The sequence below is a fragment of the Oryzias latipes genome, chromosome 12 (assembly GCF_053564925.1).
Source record: "Oryzias latipes strain Hd-rR chromosome 12, Olatipes_Hd-rR_3.1".
Taxonomy (NCBI): Eukaryota; Metazoa; Chordata; class Actinopteri; order Beloniformes; family Adrianichthyidae; genus Oryzias; species Oryzias latipes.
In genome coordinates, this window is record NC_136248.1 from 20,734,812 (window position 1) to 20,757,500 (window position 22,689).

General features: G+C 37.9%; 1 protein-coding gene across 13 annotated transcripts in view; it reads right to left on the reverse strand.

Annotated features, from left to right (window-relative positions):
* Positions 1 to 1,237: 1,237 nt before the first annotated feature.
* Positions 1,238 to 22,689, reverse strand: part of golga2 (golgin A2) — a 22,223-nt gene continuing 771 nt past the window's right edge. For 2 of the 13 annotated variants that reach the window (XM_011481743.4, XM_078956302.1), the window contains exons 2-28: positions 20,431 to 20,583; positions 19,510 to 19,578; positions 18,487 to 18,639; positions 17,514 to 17,560; positions 17,240 to 17,303; positions 16,901 to 16,960; positions 16,291 to 16,371; positions 15,162 to 15,200; positions 15,012 to 15,074; positions 14,610 to 14,703; positions 14,398 to 14,504; positions 13,910 to 13,968; positions 13,622 to 13,763; positions 13,339 to 13,428; positions 13,150 to 13,257; positions 12,980 to 13,067; positions 9,150 to 9,292; positions 8,839 to 9,057; positions 8,551 to 8,664; positions 8,187 to 8,411; positions 8,012 to 8,111; positions 6,120 to 6,211; positions 5,675 to 5,897; positions 5,427 to 5,588; positions 5,232 to 5,338; positions 4,821 to 5,004; positions 1,238 to 4,591 (exon numbers count right to left, since the gene is read on the reverse strand). In XM_011481743.4, the coding sequence (XP_011480045.2) occupies positions 4,323 to 4,591; positions 4,821 to 5,004; positions 5,232 to 5,338; positions 5,427 to 5,588; positions 5,675 to 5,897; positions 6,120 to 6,211; positions 8,012 to 8,111; positions 8,187 to 8,411; positions 8,551 to 8,664; positions 8,839 to 9,057; positions 9,150 to 9,292; positions 12,980 to 13,067; positions 13,150 to 13,257; positions 13,339 to 13,428; positions 13,622 to 13,763; positions 13,910 to 13,968; positions 14,398 to 14,504; positions 14,610 to 14,703; positions 15,012 to 15,074; positions 15,162 to 15,200; positions 16,291 to 16,371; positions 16,901 to 16,960; positions 17,240 to 17,303; positions 17,514 to 17,560; positions 18,487 to 18,639; positions 19,510 to 19,578; positions 20,431 to 20,583 (3,255 nt within the window). In that variant the 3' untranslated portion in view covers positions 1,238 to 4,322. The remainder of the gene's footprint in view (positions 4,592 to 4,820; positions 5,005 to 5,231; positions 5,339 to 5,426; positions 5,589 to 5,674; positions 5,898 to 6,119; positions 6,212 to 8,011; positions 8,112 to 8,186; positions 8,412 to 8,550; positions 8,665 to 8,838; positions 9,058 to 9,149; positions 9,293 to 12,979; positions 13,068 to 13,149; positions 13,258 to 13,338; positions 13,429 to 13,621; positions 13,764 to 13,909; positions 13,969 to 14,397; positions 14,505 to 14,609; positions 14,704 to 15,011; positions 15,075 to 15,161; positions 15,201 to 16,290; positions 16,372 to 16,900; positions 16,961 to 17,239; positions 17,304 to 17,513; positions 17,561 to 18,486; positions 18,640 to 19,509; positions 19,579 to 20,430; positions 20,584 to 22,689) is intronic. The other 11 variants (XM_011481744.4, XM_078956304.1, XM_020707642.3 and 8 more) reach the window with 10 other exon arrangements.

Here is a 22,689-nt window from a genome sequence, read left to right on the forward strand (position 1 = left end):
TTGTATTTTATACTGTATACATGCTGTGGGGCGACCTTGAGTGCCCAGAAAGGCGCCTTATAAATAAAATGTATTATTATTATTATTATTATTAAAAATGAATTTTTGCTTCTAATGACTTTTCCATTTAAAGTGAGTTAAGAATAATTCTGCTTATATAAGTCAAAACTTTTAGTTAAAAAAACAATGAATTCGAGCTCAAAACCTTACTTCCAAAACTACCATCTTGTACTATTTATGACAGCAGTGGCTGAGGCAGTAGAGCAGGTCGTCCAATAATCGAAGGGTCAGCGGTTCTATCCCCGCTCCCCCAAGCCAACTGTCGTTGTGTCCTTGGGCAAGACACTTCGCCCTCCCTGTCTCCAGTGTGGCTCCACTGGTGTGTGAATGTGTGTGAATGTATCCCTGTGATGGTCAGAGGGGCCGTAGGCACATACTGGCAGCCACTCCTCTGTCAGTCTGTCCCAGGGCAGCTGTGACTACATCAGTAACTTACCATCACCGAGTATGAATGAGGAGTGAATGAATAATGAACACATTGTGAGCGCTTTGAGCATCTGGAAAAGCACAGATAAATCCAATCCATTATTAATATTATAAGAAAAATAAAAATTAGAGTCTAACACTTTAATTGAAAATAACTTTCTGGGATGAATTGTGTGAAAGCTGACATAAAAGTTTTACAGTTTCAACAGGGGAGATAATTTAACTGGAAAGTAAAAACAATATTTCTCTCCACCTATAGCCATTTCTAAAGTCACTTAATTATCATTATGTTGGAGAAAAAATTGAAAAACACATTTTGGGATTGCCTGATTATTAAAGATTTTATGGATCAAATATCAAGAAAAATTGAAAAAGGGAAATGCCTGTAAATACTCTGCCATATCACCATAACAATTATGCACTACATAAAACATAAATGTTATGATCACAGCTATGGTTATGTAAGATTATTCTAACACTAATTATGCCACTTATGGTTCATTTCACCCCAGGGAATCGAACACTAGTTTCTCGCACACCTACCCTGCACTAAAGCAACGATATCCTGCCTCAGATGTCATGATACAGCAGCAGGAAAATAAAAATAAAAAGAGTCCAAGAAATGTACTTAATATAAACAGTTTTCTAAATTTTCCGTTGTTTAGGAATCATAAGATACGATTTTGGTAAACCCCTTTTTAAAAATACATTTGCATATGAAAATGCCAAAAATAACACAGAAACACCAAGATACTCAATCAGTTTTATTCAGGAGAATCAAGAGAAAATATTACTCAAGAAAAAAAAAAAGAAAAAAAATGTAAGAGCTCCTTTCAGAAGCAGCATTCAAAAATATTTAACCGTGTCTCTCAATGATCCTTCATTCCCATCCTACTCTTTTCTAGTTTATAATAAAGCTGATTAGTTTTAGTACTAACTCATTTCAAATAAATATTATCTTTTTTTTCCCGTCTTTGTATTAAATCACAGGCAGTCAGTAACAGCCAACACCCCAGGCCTGTACTAACACACAGTCAGAGAAGCCCCCCCACACACACACACCAGGCATAATGAATGTACAATATATTACACAGTTACATTATATACACCACCGCTGTTACATCAAGGACAAATAAATGCGATTACAGTATCCAAAAATCCTTTAATTCCCCGTTCTTTTCACACGCTCCAGAAAGATTTAAATGTTTACATCTTTGCCCACTAAACCCCAACTCATCCAAAAAAAAAAAAACTCTAAAGAAACAGATCATCGGTGGCATGTTAAAACCAGAGGGAACAGGATGTAAGGAATTCCAGAGGAGAAAATGACGACGTAATTTCACTTCCAACACCGATCATTGAAGTCAAAGTGCTTCAGTCGACACCAGCAGGCTCACTTCACTGCAGCAAGGCTTTTATTTTGGAATCAAACTGGACATTTTTATCCAACTTCTGCTCAGTTACCTTGAATGAAAATCACAGCATCTCTATAACAGATTGATGAGAGTCAAACTGAAACGGACGTCACTCCTGGCTGTGATGCTAAAGGAAGCAACACTTCAGTTCTGCTTCATAATGCCCCAAAAGAACTTCAGTTTGATGAAGAAGTGTGCTAAAAAAAAACAGACTCGTTCCTTCTCATCAAAGCTTTGGAGAAAACCACAACAAATATTCCTTTACCTTCTTTCCCTACTCGCACATCATTGCCCTCCTCACAGCAAACACACACACACACACACACAATGAGAGGTTCACCAGGATCCTCAGCTTCAGCAGCAAGCTTCACAGGACCCCCCCCCCCCTTTCTGTGGCAGAAACATCACAGTCCAAATGAGAAGCATCTGACAAACACAGTCCAGTTGTCATAAAGGTGCATTAAGACATCTTTGATATGTCCAACTACAAATAAACCAACAGTATAATGGCAAGGATTTCATTTCTAGTGTTTGATTTAGGTCAAAACCAACGATTTCTAAATTTGGAGCACAAATTTCCAACGTTTTATTTCAAATGTAACCATTTTCTGAATGTAACATTTAGCTTTTAAAAACTCATGCGCTTTTGGGATTGGGATTAGTTGAATGACAGAGGAAGTTACAAATGGAGACATAAAAGAAAAAAATTAATAGTCAGGAACCCCCATTTTTCATTTTTGTCATTTTATTTCTGTCTGATCCCAATAGAGTTCACCTGTAAACACATCGAGGCCCCTGATGTTTGTGCATAGAAGTTCAGATGATAATTCCTAAAAAAAAGAAAAGAAAATACACCCTTGCAGAAACATGTTTCTGCCAAATGAAGTGTGGGGAGGAATCCGGACAGGAATGTGTCGAGTAGAAAAAAAAAACGGATCCAACATTTCTGGGAACGCTGGAAAACTGCAACTCAAACTGTAATTTTTTATCCAAAAAAAGAGCCTCAACTTGACTTAAATCTTAAATCTCAGTCTAGTGATGAGTTTTACTGATGTATTTGGTGATTTCTATGCATGCACGACAATAAAACGTCTTCAGTGTTGGACAACAAAAATCACAATGAGATGTTATGAACAGTTCCAGTCTCAAACCCCTTCACCTTCCTGACTCTGTATCGGTTAGTGGACCAGCAGAACAGCTGCTGAAGCTCAAATGCTTCTATTTGCCACCTTCATTTCTCAACTAGAATAAATAAATGGCCACCGAAAGCTGACGTCCTCTCTCTGCACTTTTCTCAAACCTCCTCAGGCTCACATACTTTAAATATTAGAGTTATTACATTCAAGACAGATGCTCTTTTTGGCATGTGTACAGTGAATCTGAACTAAACTTTCACTTCAACACAATTGTACAAAAGCTGCTTCTTTTAGAAAGCTAATTATAATAATAATATGGTATTAAAATACATGACCCCCTTTTTATTGCACATACGTGTGAGGCGGGTGAGGAAGAGATTGATGTGGGCAGGGGGATCCGAATGTGTGTGGAAATATCGCTCATCTTCTCCAACAACTAACAAGCAAAAAAATTATTTTGCATTTCAGTCACACACACACACACACACACCTACACACAACAAAAGAAAGGACGGTGCAATTTGGAGAAATATGTCCACATGGTCTTTCTCAGTAAAGGGTGTTTGCTGCCCCCTAGAGGAAACAGCTGTTAACACATCCTTAGGGGAAAAAAAACGTAAATGCGCAGTGATCACTTTCAGAAAAATACTTGGTTTGGGAATAAAAGAGGAATATCTCTCCTGAGCCATATCACATAGCAAGGGAACAATGATTGGAGAGGCAAAATGCTGATGAGATAGTGACTAAAATGAAAATGGAGGTGAGGAAAAAAGAGGCCTGAGTGCCATTTAGTCCGTAAAATGGACTGGAGTTGACATCACTGTCAACACGTTCCTGTTTCTTTACTTTAATCAAGCCCAGAATAAGGCTCCTTTCTCATTAACTATTGCTGATGATATTTACAGGACTGCTGTCAACGCCGCCATCCACTGAACAACTTCTTTGCATCGCAGCAGTCAGAGCTATGACTTGAATATCAGTGGATAGAGCTAAAGAACAAAAAGTAAAAAGAAGGGGTGGGGGGGGGGGTGTTGTGAGGATACTGTTGTCAAGGAAACAAACAAAAGTGCAGCTAAGTCCTTTTACAATGAAAATGTGGCAACATTTAAATAAATGGGGGCGATTCCAAGCCCAGAGATCCAAGGACAGTGTTGACCCCCACATGCCACAGCATTTTCAGAGTATTATTAATGAGCTAACAACAAAGCAAACTGCAGTGTTTAATATTTCCCCAAATTTCAAGACATGTGGACTTTCTCCCATGCTCGCACTCAGGCACACTCACTCAAACAACCAGTATCTTGACTTCGTCTTGTTCGTCGGGTCGATAAAAGAACGGGATGCAAGGGTTCTCGCCAAGGAATGGGGGTGACCTGGGAGCTCCCTGGGGGTTCTGGATCTCATGGAGGAGCTGCATGATTTGCTGGGCTGTACCGTCCTCTTTGGGCACCAGGGGCTTGGGTTCAGTCTGAACAAGTCCAGATGATGGGGTGTGCAATGAGGAGGCTTCGAAACCTGAAGAGCGCTCAAAAGAAGCGACGGCCTCCATGGCTTCTATGGAGAGAGAAGTCATTTGTGAAATTTATTACAAACCATAACAAAGTATTCTCCTGGACATTCTAAATTGTTCTTACACATTCATAGCAGACATGCAAACAAACTTGTGCACTTCTACACAAGTGCATTAAACGTTTTTATCCACTCCTTGCAGTGAAGACAGACCTCATTTTCTAAGCTCAGGGTTAAAATTCTTCTCACGGGGACCCATCTCTCTGCCATTTACCTGCTCCGCTGAGTTCTGTGTGTGTGCGCGACTGCTGCTCTGAAGGTGCATGATCCTCTCCAACAGGCAGTAGATCGGGGTTCACTGTTCCCGCGCCTGCTGCCGCTCCAGTGTAGCGGTTGTACCACTCGTTCCTCTCAGCCACCAGCCTCATCACCAGGTTCTGCAGCTCCGCCAGCTTTGCCTGATAAACAGATGTCAGATAGGAAGGAGCAGCATGTCAAGTTTTCAACGGATAATTCCATGATTTCACATTTGGAATGCTTTTAAAATCAACATTTAACTGATTATGATGGGCTTTCTTCAGTGCAACCACACTATTTGGATATTAAATATAAAATGTATTACATACTAGAAGAAAATTTAGTTTTCCTTATTGTAGTGAGGCAGTAAAATGTTTTTGTGAATGACCTTCATCTCCTCCTTGTCCTGGGCGAGCATGCTGATGTATTGCTCCTTCTCCTGATGCTTCTGCTTCATGATGGCTCTCTGACTCTGGTAAAGGGCGATGTACTCTCCTGAAAAGACGAGGAAAAAGAACAAAAAAAGGTCGTTTTAGAAGCTGAAAGAAAAAAAAGTCAACATTCAGGACAGTTCCCCTGATACCTATAGTGTCCGTCTCTCCAGATAACTGGATGCAGCGATGCTCCAGCTCCTCCACTCGCTCCTTCAGGTCAGCTTTTTCCTGCATGAGCGACATAAACCGCTGCTGGAGTTTCTCCATCGCAGTTTGCAGGGCCTGATGTATTTCTACCGGCACTCCACCTTCTGATCAAGTCGTGAGCACAGAGTATTTTAGGTTTTATACAGCGTTGTGATTCTAAAGGCTACTTTTGTTGTTTTTCTTCTCTGACCTGAATGCTCATGTTTGTGATCACAGTCACCACACTGTTCCTGGCTGCTGCTGTGCTCATGTTGATGAGCGGCACTGTGGCTGTGATGCTGCTGCTCCAGTCTGACAGCCACAGCGGCCTGCTGTCTGGCTGCCATGTGGAGCCTGTGCTCCTCCTCCAGCTGCCTCCTGGCCTCATCCCTCTCTGCTTTCAACTGTGCCAAAGCACCATGGATGAAATCCTCCTAAAAATTAGATCAATGACATGTAATGTAAAGTTATTCTCAATAAACAAATCATTTTGTCTGTAAACAATAAAAACCTCAATGCCACAACCGAGAGTTTTGTTTTTAACACACATTGAGGCTTCCAACTAACAAAGAAGTGGACAGACGGCAAAAAAAAGAAAAAAAGGTCAACCAAATGTTGTTGTTTTTTTAAATTGTATGATATAACAGACTCTTTACCATCTCTTTTCCGCTTTCAAAGTCTTCTGGAATAACTATGGAGGGTGACTCTTCCGGGTTCTCTTGCAGCGATTGACTTTCGATTCCATCTCCTAAAACATGAGAAATGTAATAAATAAATTTGTCCCTATTTTACAATCATGCCAACATTTTAACACTTTAAAAAAGTAGTAAGGATGCCACAATTCAAAACCAAACCGTTATGTTAAACTGAATCATGGGGAAAGTGAATCTCTCCATCTCTACTCAATACCAGTACGTTTATGTTGACAATGTCAAGCAATTGTTGTGCTAATTTTAAGGATTTATTATGTATTGGTTTATAACATTACACCAGGCTTAGTATGAGCCAACTGAAGAGTTTGTCTTCGTTTTTACTCACTTATTAGAAAGAAAAAAAAAGGTTTCAAAGTTTGTACTTTTTTGTTGTGGTTTTGCAATACATATATCATATATTGAACCAAAACAAAACTGTAACCCGAGGATGAGGATTGAACCAAATCATGGGGGAAAGTAGGTTGGTGCACTCTTAACTAGTAGGGGTGTAATGATAGACGTAGTTGAACCGAACTGTTTTGGTTTGGTTCACTTCTGTACCATTTCGGTACTTTTTTTCTTTTTTCCCCCCCGCATATGCATTGTAATGACCCAACTGCTGGGAAACGAGAGCCGAGCTGCTAATGAACTAGCTGCGTTGATTGTCCTTGCCCCATACTTCACACGCCCTCAAACAGTCTCAGAGAGGGAGAGGTAGACACAGAAATGCATTGCTCCATCTCCTTTACGGCACTTAAAGTGATTTCTTGTGAACACGCACGAATAGCGTAACAGCATGAACTTCACTTCTCTTCACAGCTCTCTCAGTGATGGGGAAGAATTCAACACACAAGATTTCACACTTCTTCATCTTGAAAAGTCTTAGTGGCGGGGCTAACCCCCTGGTCGCCACAGTATTAACTTTGCGCCGAGGCGGAAGTAATGTTAGCCTAGTTTCCTCTGAGATACTATTAGGTGACGGACTTAAAGTAAACATGTTAACATATGGCTAATGCAGACGCAAGGCCAGAGATGAGGGACCCCCCCCCCACACACATCTCCTTATGCTCTCCTGTGTGGGAGCACTTTGGCGAATGTTGTGTGTTGACATTGTTACACAAACATAGCGTAAGCCACAGGTAACACATCTGATCTGTTAACGAATTAAAACGGCATCACCTGACTGTAACAATCAGGTCTACAAGGAAAAAATATGTGCAAGTTAAAATGTTTCTTTAGGCCAGCATTAATTATCCAAAGTTTTGGGTTCCATAGTTTTTCTTATTTTATTAAGCAGATCACCTACATAGGTCAATTTTATTTATTGTTATGTAAAACCAATAAATGCATTTTGTAAGTCATTTTTTTCCTGCCTTTTTTTGTACCGAAAAAATACAGAAAAAAGATGGATAAATAGATAGATAAAAACTTTATTAATCTCCCAAGGGAAAAATTCAGGTGTCCGGCAGCAAAACGGACACAATAAATAACATTAAAATAAGAGTTCATAAAATAGCAGTTCATATCATGCAGATTTGTAAAACAGCTGTACCGAACCGAAATGTACCGAACCGAGCCCCAGCCCGAACTGAATTGAGATTTTATTGTATCGTTACACCCCTACTAACTAGTCGTCCTATTTAGTTTGCTTGAACAAAAACAAACAAACATATCACTGTAATTCCTGAAAAGAGAACTTTCATTCATCGGAAAAATGAAGAGTGATAGTGAAACACATATGGTGGTAGTACTTAGTACCGCCATATGTGTCTTACTGTCATTCTCAGACAGTTACAGTGAAACACAAACATGGGGGTAAATAGAATCCTACCACAGCCCTGATGGGGGAGCCTTACCCTGGTCTCTAGATGATGACATGAGAGCTGAGCTGTTGAGGAGCTCCATCACCTCAGCCTTCAACTCCTCATTGTCTCTGACTAGCTTTTCCAAATGCTCCTGTATATAAAAAGAAAAAAGAAAGTCAAACCGTTTTTTGGATGCACATGCTGGGATCCCACTTGTAAATCGCACCTGTGCTTGCTTGAGCTGACTGTGACTGATCTCCAGCTGTGTACGCCCCTGGCTTTCGTCATGCTGCAGCCGGTCCAGGAGCTGGCACTGCTGCAGATACAGTTTGTGGAGCTGCTCCCGCTCAGAGACCAGTGTCTGGTAGGCAGCAGAGTACTGCTGCAGGTGGGCTACCACCTGGTCTCTTTGCTCCACTGCACCTTGGACCTCCTGACATTTCAGCTCCATCTGGGGCAGGACAACAAAGAAATGAGTGACATAAGTATTTTATGCCCCAAACAGTTTCTCTCTTTTTTTTTTTAATGAAACTAATAACTAACAGATGTGAATTGATCACTTAAAGCCATCAGCAGTCTTTGGTTTGTACCTGCTCTTTCACATTGTGCAGCTCCTCCTGCAGCTCTCCCATTCTGCGGGCCAACTCCTTCTTTACATGATGTTCTGACTGGATGGCAGTGGTGAGCTCCATGTTCTCATTTGTCTGCAAATTTCAAAGACGCAAGAGAAGATTTGGTCTGAAAAAAGGCTGGAGTTTTCAGAGATCCCACGACATTCATATTCTCTGGTTTTTTTTAAATCCAGGTCTAGAAAGACCCAAAAAAAAATGTTACAATTTAATTTACACACCACATAATTATAATTTACACAAATGTACCAGCTTGACAAATCCGTTCTGCAGCTCAGCCAGCTGATCCTTCAGCGTGCGGTTCTGGGTGAGAGCGCGACTGATGGTGGCTTTGTCCGACTGAACATCCTCCAACATGCGTCGGCGGTCCTCCTCCTCGTGGGCTTGGCTCTCAACCTGCCGCTCCAACTCCCCCAGACGTGCCTCCTGCTCGGCACACAGACGACTCAGCTGCTCGTTATCTCGCAGCTGAAAGGAAACACACCACAGAGAACGGTTACTGAAACGTTACGCCTGCGAAAGTAAAACAATCAGTCATTACTCGCAAAAGCAGTTTGTACCTGTGCCTGATACTGTGCAGCAATAGCTTCTTTCTCTTCTTGTAAGTTGCTGAGGGCCTCCTGCAGAGCCACCTCCTGCTCGGACGGCCCGGACGTCGGAGGCTCTGGATGATCTCGTGTTTCTTTCTCTGCAGATAACAAGGCTACAATGGGAGGATAAAGTTTATCACATTTAACAAGAAACAACAGACTAAAGTAGCTGAGTGCAGTGTTTGTACATCCTTGAAAAACATTCTTCCACTTGTGAACAGTCTGTTTGCTTTGTGGGTGTAAACTCGTCTGCTCTCAGCTCCTTTCCTTCAGGACAATTTTTTTTTTTCAAATTTATTTTTTATTGAAAAAGCACAGGATAAATTGTACATTGTTTTGACGTGTTACAATGTTCATGCTTTCTCAGTTTTTTAATTGAAAAACAAAAAAAACAAGATAATAATAAATAAAAAAGGAACATGTGAGGAAGCAGGGAGCTTCAAAACATAAATGATATGACATGATTTCAGATGAAATCTGATCTAACAGGCTTAACATATTCTGTCCATATAGACCAAGTAGCGTAAAAAACATCCAGCCGTATTTGTAAAGAGTGTGAGATTCTTTCCATTATATAAATTCTTTGTACCACATCAATCCAGTCCTCTGTCGTTGGTTGTTCAGGTTTAAGCCATTTTCTGGTTATTGCTTTCTTACTGGCTGCCAGCAGAATGTAGAGCAGTTTCTTATTTTTGTTGTCTAGGCCATCAATTTTACTCAAAAACAGACTTTCAAAAGACAAGGGGAAAACAATAGAAAACACATTTTGCAGATGTTCATGTATGTCAGACCAATACTTCTTGATAATCACACAGTCCCAAAATATATGGAAGTGATTGGCTCCATTGTTACCACACCTCCAACATTTACTATTTCCTAGGTATTTTTTTTGAGAGGGTGTAGTAAAAAACCTCATTATGCTTTTCCAACAGAATTCACGCCAAATGTTTGATCCTGTTGTGATCCATTGTTTCCGACATATTTGTTCCCAATCCTCCTCTGTGATAGTGAGCTGTCCTTCTCGTTCCCATCTTTCCTTTACATAGTATGTGTTCTCCCCCTTGTGCGACAAGATACTATTGTATAACTTAGAAATTATTTTCGTAGGGCATATTGCTTTTATTAACGTTTTAAAAGTTTTAAGAAACCTTGGGTCATCTGTGGATATTTTAATTTTTTGATTGAAATAGTGCCGGACCTGTAGATATCTGAAGAAATCGTCAGAAATTAACCCGTGTTTTTTTTTTAGGGTATCAAATGTTTGAAATGCTCCCTTATGAACAAATGAGTTGAAATCAGTTAGCCCTTTGGCAATCCATAACTTAAATCTACCATCATATTTGTTGGGGGTGAACTCTGAGTCGTACGCACACCATCTGAGAATTTTTGAGTCTTCCATCAAGTTGCATTTTTTAACTGTGTCATTCCAGGTTTTAATCATCATATTCAGTAAGGGGTCATCTTGTAAAGGAAGTTCCCCCTGTAACTTGATATCTGCTAATAAAGCTTTTAATGGCATTTTTTCAAAAGTTTTCAGCTCTAGATCTTTCCACCCTGCAGTGTAAACTGGAGAACACATGCAGATAAGAGGCCTCAGCTGGGCAGCACAGAAATAGTCTTGTAGACAAGGAAGATTTCTGCCACCCTGATCTGTTTTTAATTGTAAGGTTTTATATTTAATTCTGGGTTTTTTCCCTCTCCATATGTATCTTGATAACATCTTATCCCATTCTACAAACTGCTTTTGGGGTATGGGAAGTGGTAAACATTGAAATAAATATAACATTCGTGGTAATATATTCATTCTTATTGAGTCAATCCGTGAGTGAAGGTCTAAAAATGGTATTGCATTCCACCTTTGTAGATCTGACTGTAGTTTAGTGTTAAGTGGTCCATAGTTCACTTCAAACATCTTTGTAAAATCTTTGTGCAGAGCAATGCCTAAATATTTAATTGAGTCTGCCTGCCATTCCCATTTGTACTCGTCTTTAATATTTTGAGGAGGGCTGTAGTTTAAAGTTAAAACCTGTGTCTTGTTTACATTAATTTTATATCCTGACAGAGTGCCAAAATCTTTAAGGGAGTCCATAATTATTGGTAGAGTTTTTGTAGGTTGAGATATAGTTAATAGTAGATCATCTGCGAATAAGGAAAGCTTTTGTTCCTTTCCTGAAACTTTTACTCCTTTAATGTCTGCTCTTTGCCTGATCCATTGCCCAAGAGGTTCAATGTATAATGCAAATAAAAGGGCAGACATGTTACATCCCTGCCGCGTTCCTCTCTCTAAGGTTATCGTCTCAGTGAGGTCTCCATTGATTTTAATCCTGGCTGTTGGTTTGTTATATAACCCTGAAATTGTCTCAATGATTGATTTGCAAAAGCCAAATTTGCCGAGTACTTTATATAAAAAGGTCCACCTCACCGAGTCAAATGCCTTCTCGGCATCCAGGCTGATCACTAGAGTCTCCTGTTTTTGTTGAACAACTTGATGAATTATGTTTAGTACTTTCCTGATGCTGTCCTGTGTCTGTCTCTGTTTAATGAATCCTGTCTGGTCCTTATGTATCAGCATTGGGAGAATTGTTTCCAATCTCCGTGATATTATAGAAGTGAATAGTTTGTAGTCGATGTTTAAAACACTAACTGGCTGGTAGTTAGCACAATCCAGTCTGTCCTTTCCCTCTTTGGGGATTATTGAGATTATTGCTTCGTTCCAAGACAATGGAGTCATTTTTTTCTCCATCACCCAGTTAAATGTTTTTAATAAGGTTGGAATTAGATGAGTTTTCCATCGTTTTATACCATTCTGGACTAAACCCATCTGCTCCTGCCATTTTTCCGCTTTTTAGTTTTCTGATCGCAAATTGAATTTCTTCACTAGTAATTGCTGTAAGCAATTTTTCATTTTGCTCAACTGTTAGAGTTGGCAAATCCAAATTTTTTAAAAATGCATCTATTTGGTCACTATTATTTAGGTTTGTTTCTGAGTAGAGATTTTTATAGTATTCATGAAAACACTGTTGAATTTTCTCCTGGTCCGTTTCAATTTTTTTACTTGAAGGATTTTTTATTTTATAAATTGCTCTCTCTGCTTGTTGTTTTCTCAGTTTATAAGATAGAAGTTTCAAAGATTTGCTGCCTACTTCATAGTATTTTTGTTTCATTAAAACAAGTTTTTTCTGTACCGCCAGTGTATTGATGTCGTCAATTTCTTTCTTTAATTTTATAATTTCAGTGTTATTTTTGGTCTTTACACTTTGGAAATGCTCCTGTTGAAGTTTTAACAGTTTTTCTTCTAAGCACTTCAGTTTCTGTTGATTAGCTTTTTTCTGGTAGGATGAGATGCTAATTATTTTCCCTCTCAGAACTGCTTTTAGAGCATCCCAGAGAGTTCCTGGTGATACCTCACCATTATCATTATGTATTAAGTATTCTTTAATTTCATAGCTTAATTTATCTTTGATATTTGGATAATTTAAGATGTTATTGTTTAATCTCCAAACAGTGGCTCTTTTCTGTCCAGCCAAGTAGAGACTCACTGTAACTGGATTATGGTCAGAAATTGCACAAATTCCAATATCACTGTTTTTCACTCTTAGTAGGTCATTTTTGAACATAAATATGTAATCTAGACGGGAGTACGCGTTATGAGGATGTGAGTAGTGAGTATATTCTCTTTTTGTTGGATTATTTTCCCTCCACACATCAACCTTCAGGACAATTTAATCCTTGTGTGCCTTAAAGTCCCAAGTTCACACCAAGGAAACGTGAAGCCTCAGAGGTAAGCGGGCATGACTCACCTGCAGCATTTTTTAGCTCCGCAATGCTAGCCTCCAGCTCTAGCACTCGGTTGATGTTTTTATCCCTCTCCTCTGCCACCAAAGTCACCTTCAGATGAAGAAAGAAAAAGGTTACTTGCACAGGAACAACAGCTAGAGTGGAATCCACAAAAATGTTAGCTGCTCTGGACCTGCGTTAGCAGCTGCTCCGTTTTGTCCTTCCATAGGAGACCCTCCTTCTGGATCTGTTCAGCATAACAGTCTCTCTCCGTCTTCAGCTGGGAGACGGACTCCATCAGCTACAACAAAAAAATAGACAACAAACAGGATCAGAATCTGCAGTTTGGACAAAATATAGTTTCAGCAACATCCTAACCGACCTGGTGATTTACAGCCTCCAGTTGTTGCTTCTCTTCCAGCAGTAAATGAACTTGTTGGTTGGCAATAGTGGGATCTGACTGGTTTGAACACTAAAGGCAAATCAAAATACAGAAGAAAGCATACATATAAATGTTACCTGATTAGCTCAACCTGACTGGAACTCATAAACAGAGCTCTAATCATAAAAATGTACACATTTTTCCAAGAAACTCCAGATGAAAACAACTGAAATCCAACTAAAACATAATTTACGATACACAGAATCGGACCATTTGGACTCACCTGTTGCAACATGAGATCAGAAATCTCCAGCCTCTTGCGAAGGTCCTCCACCTCCAGCTTGATTGCAGCATTATCCTGATTACTCAGCTTCAGTTGCTCCGACAGCTCTGAGCTCTGCTGTTTTGACTCTTCACTCAAGTTGCTGAAAACATTTAACAGGTCATTTGTTGGGAACTTAATCATACTGTACACAGCCCGATACACCGGTTTCAGTACCAATTCAATTTAAACACAACTTTATATTGAGGTAAATCTTTGAGCCGCTCATTTTACAGCATAATTACTTACTTTAATCTTAAAACTTCAAGTCGGAGGCCGTCCCTTTCCTTTTCCACTTCTTTTAGGGACTGCAGACAAATAGCAAAGCATTTATAACTGAAGTAGAATTTGAAAAAAAAAAAAAAAAAACAACAACAAGAGCAGAAAATGTAAAACTGAAAATAATTTCCTTTTCATTTTACATCTTACTGGACTTTTAATTGGAACACCTGCAAAGATGAAGCATTTTGATGCACTGTGATATGAGAAAAGTTGCCAAATTATGAAAACTCTAAATGTGAAGCAGCTTTGTAACAATTCTCCATTTTTCAAAGCTTAATAAACAGGTGAACTCTTTATTTTTATTTTAACTTAAAATCCTACACAATTGAAGATTGTAAAAGGAAGAATGCAAGAACTGCTTTTGGTTATGGAACTGTGCATATTTAAGTAGCCAGTGAGTGTGTGCTAGCTTGCATTAGAGAAACCCGCTGACAAACAAATCAGTGGTTTGTCACCTTTTCAAACTGCTTCTGCTGAGTGGAGACAGAAGAAAGGGTCCGCTCCAGCTCTGACACTCTCTGCTTCGTCGCCTGCAGACGGTTATTCAGCTCCTCTGCTTCAACTATACACACACAAAGATGTACACATGCAATAGCGCATAGTCAAATGACTGCTGCGTAGTTAAGATCTTTGAAAATGTATATTGAAAAAAAACGCACACACACACCTGTTTTCTGTCGTGCCGCTTGTTGTGTGTATTGTAGTGCCGTTTGCAGCTCTGACTTCTCAGATACTAGAATACCAATAGTCTGGATATGAACCTTGAGAAAGTACACAAGAGTTTAGAGCTAAATACTAGCATGTGGTTTGACTACAAGCCCCTAATTAGATCACAAGTAGAATCAGATAAAGGTCATCAGAGAATCAATGGACACAGTTCTGTTTTTCTGTCTAGTTTAGAAAGATTCTAGACTCCTATTGAAAGAGAAAGGGTGTGTTTGAATACCAACGCTCAGACCTTTTGGAAATCTTTTGTTTAAACTGTTGTGACATAGAAGGAATGCTTAAAATGTAACTCCAAGAAAAATGCAGAGGTTTTTTTTCCCTTTAGGATAAAATAAAAATGTACCTGTAACTGTTCCCGAATGGCTCCCTGCTCTTTAGAAAACCTCTGTTCAAATTCTTTTCGCTCCTGGAACAAAGTAAACATGATGAGCGGACACCACAGCAAACGTCAGACTACACTATGGTACAACAAATAGAGAGAAAAACATCCCACCTTTTGAAGTTGATCTGTGAGTTCCTGCGTTTGTTGTGCCTGCCAGAAGAACAGCAGAAAAGAAAGAAATAAAATATTTAAAAATACGCAAGTGTATTTTATTTGTAAAATACACGTTACAAAATAAGTAATAAAAAAAGACCTATTAAGCATGCCAGCAAGGAAATTGCGATGCAAAGTTTGGTTAATTTTATTGTATATTTTTTTTATTTATTGTCTGATTCGTTTCTGTTCAGCTGATTTATGAATAATTTCTTTTCAAACAAACCATTTAATAGTTGAAAGCTCGGGCCAAAACGCACCGAGGTTCTTACGTTGCGAAAAATACAAAACACTCAAAAAAAAAACAAAAATGTTATTTTACAGGTCAAAATAAGTTACCTGGGTTTGCAAAGTTAAAATAAGACAAATAATATTCATGCTGTGTTAATATTTACTGACTAAATTATCATTAAATTTCTATAATTAAATATAGAAGACGACATTGTTATGGACAAAATGAATAACTTTTCAGCTCATTCATTCTTGCTTGTGACTGGAGCTTTCATGTGAAAAAGTCAAACAGATAACTGGAATGGGTTAAATGTCCTACAGCTAAAGAATCAAACCAAATGATCACAAAATATAGAGCAAAACAAATTGGGAGAACTGTCTATCCTGAATGTTTCATAAACTAAAGTTACTCACTCAGCAAAAACACACTGGAAAAAAACCCTTATGATAGAAACAGCTGCTTCTCCATGATCCCTCCGGTTGTTTTTCCTTGAAATAGTTAACACCAGTCTGAATGCAATGGAGAAGAAATCTTCCTTTTTTATTTTACTTATGACCAGTCATTTAATCAGCAGCCAGTGTCTGCTTTCTATTTTCCCGCCTCTATACTCGGTCCTATTTGCTAATTGTGTTGTTGGTCATCTGAGGTAATAACATGGTTTTTATTTAACTAAAGAAAAATACAATCTTGTGTTTATATGTCTGTTTTAGTTGGAATATATTCACATATATTCACTCAACTTCATTTGTTTTTTTTTAATAATGTGGTCTGATCAGATGGCATGCATAACATCATGGGGGAAAAAAACAGTGAAAGGAAGGAAAGAAAAACATGCAGAACAACGCAGCTTCTTACCAGCTGGTCTAGCTTGGTATTGAGCTGAGAGTTTGTTAACTTGCTGGACTCCAGGGCAGCCGCAAGCTCCTGGTTCCGACTCTATTACGTGCACGCATGCATCGAGGAAAAGGGGAGGAAAACATCAAAAAGAAATAAATGAAACCGATGGATAAAGTGCAGGAACAGAAGTCAAGAAAAGAATATGAAGGAGAAACAATATTCAAAAGTGAGTAAAAAAAAAAACATGAGTGAAACGACAGCATCATAAACAAATACTTTCACTGATGAGAAGTGACACAAATCATCCACAAAATGATTGAGTATTAAAGTGATCATTGTTCATGTTTAGGACCTTTTCAAAGCATAATTGAAATTATTTATTAGTTATACTTGATTTAAACACTTGAAATCTACTTTTTAATCACCATCCTAAAAAAACTTAAATAATAGTACTTGTATGTATTTATTAAAATATTAGTATTATAGTTTGTTTTTGTTGACAGAATCATATCTTGTCTGATGGTCTATCTGTACTGTGATATAAACATGTCTCATAAAATGCTACTGCTTTGAATTCCAAAGGCTGTTTCCAACATGACAGACAGGAAATAAAGCATTCCTGTATTACCTCCAGTTCCTTTTCACTGACGGGAGGTGCGGTCTCCCCGTTCACATACGCAGCAGATGACTGGAACGAAACAAAGACAGGCAGATGTATCAGATGTAAGCCCTCTTAGAAAAATTTTTTTTTTACAAAATGTTAAAAGTTTGAAAGAAAAGGTGATCAAGACATTCAAATGTTTTTTTTAAAAAGCTTGACATATTTAAGCACTTCTACTGAACTTGGGAACCATGTTTATATAGAAGCTTGAGATGGTAAAACCTGAGCCGTACTTGAGAAGAAGAAAAAATAAAAGCGTGCCATTTGGACACAAAGGAGAAGCAAAACCAGAATGAAGGTTGATACCTCAGAGAGGAGACCATTCAGTTGCTGTGAGAGCTGCCGTAGGCTCTCTGTGGAAGACAGCGGCCTGCAGGATGATGCAGAGAAGGCGTTATAGGCCAACCGTTAGCATTTTACTGTATACGTGCAAAAGCATTGCTTTTTTTGTAGACATCCATATATACATTTTCAAATATCATTTAATACTGCTTTATTGTTATCATATTATCAATGCCCAGCAAAAAAACAAATGTGTTGTATGACTACACAAAAATGTACCAAAGTAACAAACACCCACCTGTTTTCCTCCTGTAGACTCTCGTTGCAGTTGGTATCAGGATACTCCTACAGGAGGAACAGAAGCAGAGGAGGGAAGCACAGAGATACACAAAGGAGAAAAACTGGAAGCAAACTGCATAAATTGGGCCTTTTTGATAACGATATCCATTTAGGACTCAATGAACACAAACTTAAGAAGATTTTTTTTAGAAAAAAAAAAAAACACAAAATTTTCTCAGGTACCCAACAAGTTGACGAGTTTATTTGATATTAATAATATATAAGGATTTAATAAATGATCTTCACTTACACTGGTAAAGTATAATAAACTCCAAATAGAAATTAAGAAAAGGATTATGGTAACTATGTAAAAAAAAAGTTAAGTGAAACACAGCAGGGGTGGGATTATATACATATACCGGTACTTCTTCCCACTCTCAAGCAAAAAAAAAACATAAGTCCAGTATATATATATATATATATATATATATATATATATATATATATATATATATATATATATATATATATATATATATATATATATATATATTAAAAATTTCTTTGTTTGGCATTATTAGGTTTTTTTGTAGATTGCGTGAAATAAACCAGTTCCATTTCCGAAAGCAATTCCAAAATAAGAAATAGCGTTACTTTACTTTAGAAAAATCAATGTGACCTTAAACCTGTAGAGGATGTCATTTGAGAACTTAAGGAACAACTTACTAAAAATCACACGGACCGAATAAATTATTGATAAATGACTGTTTGATTACATATTTTAGTGTATCTTTTCATGTTTCAAGACACCACGTTTTAAAGATTACTTGAAAATACAAAGAGCCTCTGTTTTCATCTTGTGCGTACAAAAGATTCCAAATCAAACAGTCATTAGTCACTGCTGTTGGACAAACTTTTGCACAATAAAAGGACAAACGACTTGTTTGGTAGAGCGGAGAAAAGTGGGAGAAGGTAGATGATGGGAAACACACCTGCAGGTCAGTGATGTGACTGTCAGACTTGGGGTTAGTAGCGGGGTTAGCAACAGCGGGCTTTAACACAGGAGCGCCATGCTCAGGCTCGCTGTTTGGCTCCTCCAAAAACTGGGGACTTGGAAACCTGGCAGGCTCTATGGCAGCGGGCGTCTGAGACAACACACACACACACACACAAAATCCACACGCTCACTAAAAGCTCCTACGATAAGCAAAGTGAAGCAACACTATTCAATCTTTAATATGCCAGTAAAGAAAAGGTTCATTTTAAAAACACATTAACCTGTTAGCTGTAAAAAAACTAAGTTTTTTTTACTTTGTAAACTAATTATTTGTCATCATGTGACAACAAAGCTGCTTTGAAAAATGCTGGTCCCCAAGCATGTTTCTTTGGAATTTAATTGCAACAAAAGTGGAGTTCAGCAAGTTATATTTGTAAATTCCTAAATGCATTCTTTAAAGTCCAAAATGCACAAAACCTGACAGAGCTATGCAGAACACAAAAAAGCTTAAAACCTTTTTTTTCTGGTCAAACCTTTAGGCACAAAGTCTGTAAAGCTAGGATCAAATGGAGACAGTCGGTGCCGGAAAGAAATCTGGGTAATGTGGATGATCAGGTACCATTTTTCACCATGTGACTCAAGTCAAGATATTTGAGATTATCTATAATGATTACTTGGCTATTTTAAAAAATGATTGCATGTCAAAGAGCGAGAGAGAGAAAAAAATACGACAAAAAGAACTTATGGAACCTTTAATATAAAACTGTGTTTTTAGTTTTTCCAGAAACTGTCAAAAAGTTTTCTTAAAGAACACCTCTTAAAGATTACATAAAGCCAAAAGAAGAAAAAGCACTGGTGAAGAGTCCACTTCATACGCCTTTAAGTGTTTTATTTGCTTTATTATATGAAAGTGTAAATAGCAAAGCAGCTCAGTAGAATATCAAACACCAAAAAAGATTTACTTCAGGAGTTGTAATAAATGAAAGGGGCAGAGCAGAAAGAGACAGCAGATGCTCACCTGACAGTTGCCATTAGGTGAGAGGACTACTCCATTGCTTTGACTAAGAGCTTTCAGAAAACTGTCAAACTACAGGAAAAAGAACAAAAGACAGAGAGATGTGGCAGAAAAAGGAACTATGTCAGGTGACGGGATAGTTAAAGAAAAAAAGGGACATAGAGAAGCAGCTAGCCGTAGTAAGTCAAAAAGTGAGTGAGTAAGGAAAAAAATACTTAGCAACATTTTTTTTACATCATCGTCATCCAGATCAGTCACACAAAAATGCATTTAAATGAGGTACAGGTTTGCTAGATGGAGCTATCCATTTAGTTGCAGCAACAAACGTTAATATGTAACCATGGCGACAAAGAAGAAAAGCCCGTCAACCAACTGTGCACCAAGATATGAACTGAAATGTGTAAACTTACATATAAAAAAAACAAACTAATACAACTTTTGTTTGTGTGTTCGCTTGTCTCCAGGCTTAAAATATACAACGGTGTGTATCAGTTCGAGTGTGTTTTGGCTTCCATTCCTTTTTGAACATGCATGTTAAAGTGAAAACTTTGTCAGACATTGCTGATCGCGGAGTCTGGCAATGACTGCTTCCAACTATGTTTGATCTGTGTGTGTCCTAAAAGAGCACGCCGACTTTTGAGTACGTACACAATATAGTTATAAAACTAGCCAAATAATAGGAACTCAGAACAGTTATCCCATAGCAGCAGCAGGACTGAAGATCCAAAAACATAAAGCAGTCTCTAAAAGCAGCTAATCACCTAAATTAGCTTGTAATCTCATCAACTAAAATAAGATAACCATGAAGTATTTTTTTCTAAATCTCTTGTTTGAATAAGACACAGCCAGAATGCAAATAAACTATTAAACAGAGAATAATTTGACCCCTGAAAAATATAAATAAAATGCATTTTACAAACTTACTGTGTCAGGAGAGTCTCTGTCTGCTGAAGGTGCGTCAGCTTGGCCCTTCATTTTCCTTTTTTTCTTGGCCCCTGCTCCACCACCACCACCACCTCCACCTCCCTTTTCCCCTCCTCCAGGAGCAGGAGAGCTCTTCTGTTGAAACTCCTTCAGCTGGGAGACACATTTGTGAAGGAAACAGCGCACAGGTGAACAGGGATGCAGAAACCACCAAGATGCCAAATATGAAAATAATGAGAATTCACCACAACTTTTGTGATAAAACAATTGCAACAGTGCATTTGTCAAATCTACATTTTAGACATCAACGGAAATCAGTGGAAACTCTAATCAAACTTAATATAACGGTGAGATAAATACAAGATCAGGCTTATCAAAGCACTGACAGTTCCAAGACCAAAAATGATTATTTATACCAAAGTGCAGCAGCTGCAAGAATGTTTTCCATATGTGTTCAGTGAAAATCCAATGTCAATTGTATCTCGTATTGAACCTAGAAAGGATGCTTTTTTTCTCTGAGTCCAGAGATTAGACTCAACATGTTTCCATTTGAAGAATGATAGCACGTCTCCTGTGCGCATAGAAAGTAACCCAGACAGATAGCATGTACTCTTGAACTCCCTCTATCTTGGATATATTACTAAACAAAAAGATTTGACTTAGAAATAAAACTCTATAAAAGCTGCAGTACTCAATAAATCTTTAAAAAAAAAATATGTATAAAAACAATCTAAAACAGCTAAAACGTTACTGGGCATTTAAGTGAACACTTCCCAAGGCTTTAGCTGTTGTTTCTATCATTCCTCTGGGTTTCATAATGGCTATAGGTCACCTGACAATCTGGAGGTTGCTCGCCAGGCGCCAAGCATCTTCCTAACTTTGAAACTGCCCTTTGTGAATTACCGGAACTTTACTGCATTCCCTCCCAACTGAGCAAACCACACAGCTCCGAGATGGATCTTCTACATAAGATGGACTAAAATGACTCTGGTTCTTCATCATCGTCATCATCATCAGCCTTTATAGAGAAAGGCAGGTTTTTATTTAAGCAGCAGAATAAAATAGACACCATGAATGAAAAATGAAATCCTTAAAATTTGCGAAGTGGTTTAGTAATCTTTTCAGTTTGGAAGAAAAATATTCAGAGGGGAAAAAAACAGCTAAATTTTTCAAAGCTTTCTAATTTACAGCAAATGTTGAAGGTATTTAAATTTTATTTTTGTACACATTATCATATTTTTTTGCTTGTTAGCCAGTTAACCTCTGCTTTGGAAAAAAACAACTTACTGTTAATTAACCAAACAGCAGGGTAATCAGAATCCTGTGCAACTACAAATAATCTTTTGATAGATTTTGCACTAAAATGATATAATGTAGTTAACCTGACTGATCATTTCAAATCCAGTAGAAGACCTTTATAATCACTATCTGTCAAATGTCTACAGACATACATTAGACTAGGAGGAAACCAAGATACTCTTCCCAGTCTTGGTCAAAACCTCAAGTATCTCAACATCATGATTTAAACAATTCACCACTTGAAGCCAAATGATGATCGATTCCATTACCGACGTGCTCCAAGACTAAACCAACACAATGCGCTTGATTGATAACCTAAAGTAAATCATGTGTGTATCAATGTTTTACTGGAGATAAAAGATAAATGAGGAATTTGCCCAAAATGTAAATCCAAAAGGACTAATAAAATAATACCACATATGTGTTTAAAAGATACATTTTCCAATGAATTAATCTTATTTTTAAATTTGATGTAAAAAAAAATGCTTTTATTGGACTAGTGTAGTAGTTGTTCTGTTTAAAAAAAAATTAAAGGCAGATTTAATGAAAGTAGAAAAAAATGTACTCTTGACAGTTGCATAGAAACGAATATACATAAAATAAAATTTTAAATAGTTAATCATGACAAGGATATTGAAATGCTTATGCTAACATGTACAAACTGCTATTTAGCTTTAGTGCATTCGAACGTGTGCTGTAAAGCCGATCTAAGTTATGCTCTTTTGCTTACTGCTAAAAGCTGTTCGTATAATTAATATTTGTATCTTATTGGATCGAAATGTTGACCACTCGTGACCAAAAGCTACCATTTCACAGCTGATGGGACACATTTTCTGCCTGGCAGGAACTGGGGAAAAGGGGTGTCAGCTGTCAAAACAGACCGGGTCATCCCATTTGGCTAACTACTATGCTACTTTGTTAGCAAAAAAATATAATGGTTTCAATCTGATTTTTTAGCAA